We start from the raw sequence: 6,000 nt of genomic DNA on the forward strand, positions 1-6,000 counted from the left end.
ACCCTCTATTTTTGTCTAGCTAAATTAGTTTTCTCCCTGTCTTTTCCCTTGGTCTTTTTGTAAAAGACTCTACTGAATGTTCTTAAAAAGCAGATTTGTTTTTTAACTAAAAGTAGGCCAATAAGCTTTCTGTCAGCCAGTGTACAGATAAGTATGGGTCATGGATTCTAACTTGGCAGATTAACATATACATTTATCTTGATATCTTCTCAAAACACCAATAAAATGATATGTAAAACAATAATCAGAGATTTTAATGTACAAACCACTAGGATAAAAAAACAAGAGAAAAGACAACATGTAAGAAATGTCAACAATATTGGAAGCTAGAAAACAGGTTATCAGTAATTATTAGTCCAAATAGAGCAGTAAAAGCTTGAAACATAAGCTTGTAAGCAGGAGAAGACATTAAAATGCAAACTGATCCAGGCCATAGGACCTTGGAAAGGATCAGAAATTGGAGACATATGGTACGTCTAAAAGAAGACATGCAGTATAGGTCTAGAAAGAAGAGACTAGGTATAAAATCTTTAAAAGGAACGTGTTAACTGTTGCCACTTCCCTATTTTTCACAGCCACATTGCTTCTTCTCCTATCTCTGACAAAGGATAATAAATTTTATTATCTAAAGACAATAGACCAGAGAAGTTTTTAACTTAGACACCAGATGCAGTTGAGGCCAGAATAACCATCATATTAAAATCAGATAGACTAAGTGAAAACCTGCATCCTGAATATGGTGACCACTCCCCAACCTCTCTCCCAGTCAGTTTTACCCAGGCAGGAAATTAGGAGATTTCTCTCTAGGAAAACTGACTATATCAAAGGGAGAAGACCTACAGCTACTGACCTGCCTATAGATATTGAGGCATTCCCCCAAATGAAATGGTCAGGTCCATACCACATTATCCTACAGAGAAACCCACCAAATGACAAGCCCCACTCACTATACAGAGTTCCTAATCATGATTTTAGTAAATCAACAACACAGATCATGAGATATTTGAGGAAAGTCTATAATTAAAAATATATATTTAAAGAAACAGGGAAAAAGGAACTCAGACAAAATAGATAATGCAAAAGCAAAAGAAAGTGTATTAAAAAAAACCTCTTTCTTGAGAGAAAGAATATTAGATAATACATCTCTGAAACAAGAACAGAAAGCTATATAAAAGCTTATTCATAGAAAAAAAGATCTTTTGAAAATTAAAACAATAGTAAAAATTTTAAAGTTAACAGAATTATTGTAACATAAAATTGAAATATTCCTTCAGAAAGTAGAGCAAAAAGAGAGAGCAAGAAGACAAGAGAATCAGTCTAAGATATCCAACATATGAATAACAGGAGTTTCAAGAAAAGAAATTGAAGGAATCAGAGGGAAGAAAATCAGAGTAACACAAGAAAAATTCCTAGAACTAAATAACATAACTTTCCAGATTCAATGAACAAAAACAAGGACCACAGCAGGGCATGTAATCTTGAAATTATAGAATATTAAAAAGAGAAGATTCTAAAAGCTTTCAGAGAAAGAAGAAACCAAAGATTTGGCAATTAGAATAGCATCAAATTTACCAATAGCAATATATGGGTATTAAAGAAAAATGGATGAATGCTTTCAAAATTTTGAGGGAAAATGATTTCCACTAGGTTTCTATACCCAATCAAATTACCAACTCAACGTATGGGTAAAATAATGATGTTTCTAGGCATATAGGTTCTTAGAAATTCAGAAATATGCCTCCCACTCACTCTTTCTAAGGTAGTTTTTGGCAAATATTTTTTCAACAGGAGGGAATAAATCAAGAAAGGGAAGGATGAGATTGAGAAAACAGAAGGCCCAACACAAGAGGAGGGCATATCCAGGATATTGGTGAACAAAGACCCAAGATTAAAGCATATATCATGTTTCCCCGAAAATAAGACTTAGCTGGACAATCAGCTCTAATGAGTCTTTTGGAGCAAAAATTAATGTAAGAACCGGTCTTATTTTACTATTTTACTATAAGACCGGGTCTTATAAAATATAATATATAATAAATATAAGGCTGGGTCTTATATTAATTTTTGCTCCAAAAGACGCACTAGAGCTGATTGTCCGGCTAGGTCTTATTTTCAGGGAAACGGTAAATAAACCTAGATCTCAACCAATCCAGGCTGGAGTGGTTCAAAAGGCTCTGTGATGAACTTCTTCAAGATAAAACAAGTGGATCCAACACGGGAGCAATCAAAGGAAGGATATTTTTCAGCTCCTTTGTAGTTTGGGAATGGATTACTGGTTCGTAGAGTAAAAACTAACAACTGAAAAGATTTCATTTAACTCTCTACGTGTTAGTAGCTCTACAGAAACCAGAAAGTTATACATTAAAGTCAATGCAATCAAATACACTCCATGGTTCAGTGAATATTTGCAATGTGTTAGTTAAACAAAAAGAGAGGATAGGAAAGAAAGGAAAGATGTGTATTTAAAGAAGGGAGATTTGGGGATATGGTTAAGTTATATACTTCCTTCCATAGTTGGAAATAGAAAGCTCAAGAAATATGTATGTATGCTTTCTAGTAATGCAGAAGAAAACAAACACCAGGGAAAAATAAACAGCTAAATAAGGTACATTCAACCAGTATTTATTGAGCACTCATTATGTGTCAGGCACTGTTCTAGGTCAGGGATTCTCAACCTTGGCACATTTTGGATTGGGTAATTATTTGTTGGGGAGGGGGTGGAGGTAGGGGGACTGTCCTCTGCATTGTAGGATGCTCAACAGCATCTCTGGCTTCTACACATTAGATGCCAGTAGCACCCTTCCAGTCATGACAATCAAAATGTCTCCAGACATTGCCAAATGTCCCCTGAAGGACAAAATCGCCCCTAGTTGAGAACCATTGTTCCAGGCAATAGGAATAACACAATGAGCAAAACAGACAAGAGCTGAGAGTGATTACCTCTAAAAATAGGATCAGGGGTGGGAAGGAGTAGGGCGGGAGTATGCTGTTTTTATTCATAAGCCTTGTAGAATTCTGACATTTCTAACTATATATGTGTATTACATTAGTAAAAGAGAAAGCAAATAATCTAAGTGTAAAGTCCGCTTATATCTTAATTAAATGTTTCTACACAAGGCAATATAGTCATGCAATTCTAGATTTAAATTCCAGCTCCACCACTTACTAGCTGTATAACCTGAAAACTTAAAACATTTGAGCCTCATTTTCTTCAATGATGTAAAACAGGAATACTCACCCAAGATTATTTTGAGTATTGCATATTATGATGCAAAAATACATATAATGTATGTCATATACCAGTAGTACCTGCATTTAAAGCATTCAATAAAATATAACATCCTGGAATGTTCACCTAGTCAACTAGCTTCCATGAGCCAGATCCTTGGGAATAACCAACAGCATCTTGGGTATATAAACCTGGGGCTCCCATACTTGTACATTAGAATCGTGAGGCCATCTGAGTAGCATAATGGGACATATGCTATTTATAGCATTCACTATAATTATGTACTTTGACTTTGCTCTTGGAAAGGCATTGTCTATACCGAGAGTAAAAAAAGCTTATCTGATGCACAATAAACTGGTTGCACTTTTACTTCTTACCCAAGTGGCAGACAGCAGAAGTCCATGTAAGCACCAAGCATTTTGTTTGTAGCATGCCTATATGAAAAGCAGTTATATAGATTTAAAAAACAAAATGGAGTGGACCAAATGGAAACAACAAAGCTTTTCTCAGAATAAAAAAATAAAAAGAATTTTACAATTCTGCGTGGCCTTGTTTCATTTCTTCCCACTGCTCCTTGAGTTCTTTCAGTAATTTTGTGCATGTTAATAACAGTGAGCTGTTTTATTTAGGTTTGTAATGAAACTTTTTTGTATCATAAAGTATTTAACAAAATCCGTCTCATTATTTACCAAAAATATTAATTATAATAACGGCATAATTTATTCTTATACAGTGGACTAGATGTACTATATTCATTATCTCAGTTAACCCTCACTTTCTGGGCTACTATGTGACAGGTATCATTATCCCCATTTAATATATTTACTCATTAATTCAACAAATATTAATTGAACACCTGCCCTATATTGTGCACTGTTGTGAATATAAGTGAATGCAACCGACAAAAATCCCTGCCTTCATAGAACTTACATTCTCAACAAAGAGAAAATAAGTAAAATTTACATAATGTTAGATAAGTACTTTGGAGAAAAATTATGTATTGAAGGGGAATAAGGCTTCTGGGATAAAGATATGAGTGCTGCAAATTTAAACAGGGTTGTAAGGGACAGTGGCATTTAAGAAAAATCATGAAGATGAGGAAACTGAGGCTCAAAGTGTTAGTAACTTGTTCAAGGTCACAAAGTTAATAAAGCTAGTAAAAGTGCAGCTGAACACAATAAGGAAGGCACCTGGAATCATGGTGTATCCTTTTATAAAAGCTGTTCAGCTCTATTGAGACTTTTGGAGATTGGTCAAAACCAAACAAAATCTGTTCTTTTTGAGAGCTCTAGTAAGTATTGGAGTGTGCCCATTAACCCAGAAATGAAAACATTAAATCTGTGTTTATTTTTATTTCAGGCCAAAGACTCCAAAAAAACAAGGAATATTCTTAGGAGGATATGGTGGAAACGTTTCAAAAAGATTATACTCATCTTTGCAGCACTTCTCCTTTCAATCATCATCATTCTTCTAAGTATAAATGTAATACCAACCTGACCACATGGAGTTTTGTTATGTGTACCACACACGAAATGTTATTTAACTGTTAACTATTACATAGAAAAAGATGATAGCATTAAATGGCATTAAATCCCCATGATCTTACTCCTTCCTTACTCAGAAATGATCTTGACCTTAAAATTTCCTTAGAAATGTTAAGAACCTGAACATGAGTACAGTCCAGCGATACACATTCACCTCTTCCACCATTTGAAATGAAAATCCAAACCATTGTGTTTTATATTAGGCATTTCCTTGAGTAAAGATAAAAAAATTGGGAAGCTGTATCATTTCTCTAATATATCACATATCCTGTCTTCCTATATGGCCACCGTAATAGCCTTTTTTTTAGTGATACACTTCATTATCACTTCAAAATCACTAAGATTTACTTCAAATCACTAAGATTTCTAATAACCAAAGCATGCAACTTAGCAATTTGTTACAAGGTTTCATGAGTTCTATTTCGTGTATAGGAATTTGAGGTCTAAAGTTGGTTTTAAAAATCATTTAATGATCCATGGGGAAAAATAAAAGATTAGAACAGTGATTCCTTTCTGCTAGATAACTCATTTTAATTCTGATAATGATCAAATACCAGTATTTTAAATAGGCACCAAGTCCTCTAGTACAGTATCACCTTGCCATTCACAAAATATTTTTTTAAAGGATTTTAAATCAGAAACTTTGGAGTTTCTGTAATCTATACCCAGAAAAAAATACTTATTTTGGAATATTCTATTGAATATTCACTTTGATTCGATGTAGTAAGTGCTTTTGGGGGAATGGGTGTCATTTAATTAATTATACAATGACATGAAGAGGTAAAAACTACTAAGTTAGCATAATGCTAAGTGCTATGAAAATGTTAGTTCATATTATCTGTATTTTGCAGATCAGAAAAAGGCAAAATTAAATGACATGTCCAAGATCATGCAGCTAGGAAGATGAGATTTTGACTGATTCAAGTAGTGACTGTGGTATGTGACCATGAAGCCCATATTTAAATCAGTATATTATCTGACCCCTTTATTATGGGCCAGACAGGACACATCAGTACCATTTGGCTTCTTCCCAGGTTAATAGATTGTTTCTGGGAGGTAAAGACAGGAATTTAAAGGAGTATTGTGAGAAGAGGTACTGTCATGTATTTTGCTGCCATTATTTTTGAAGCTCTATACAATTTGCCTAACATTTCTACAATTTATAATTATGTATAAAACAGTGTATGTGTATTCTGGTTGCCAGTGAATACTGGCAAATTTATTGCT

General features: G+C 34.0%; 1 protein-coding gene across 1 annotated transcript in view; it reads left to right on the forward strand.

Annotated features, from left to right (window-relative positions):
• LOC117021978 (vesicle-associated membrane protein 711-like) overlaps positions 1–5,086 on the forward strand; it is a 28,400-nt gene extending 23,314 nt beyond the window's left edge. The window contains exon 6 of the mRNA XM_033105436.1: positions 4,589–5,086. Within this exon, the coding sequence (XP_032961327.1) occupies positions 4,589–4,726 (138 nt within the window). The 3' untranslated portion in view covers positions 4,727–5,086. The remainder of the gene's footprint in view (positions 1–4,588) is intronic.
• Positions 5,087–6,000: the final 914 nt, after the last annotated feature.

Source organism: Rhinolophus ferrumequinum, chromosome 5 (genome assembly GCF_004115265.2).
Source record: "Rhinolophus ferrumequinum isolate MPI-CBG mRhiFer1 chromosome 5, mRhiFer1_v1.p, whole genome shotgun sequence".
NCBI lineage: Eukaryota > Metazoa > Chordata > Mammalia > Chiroptera > Rhinolophidae > Rhinolophus > Rhinolophus ferrumequinum.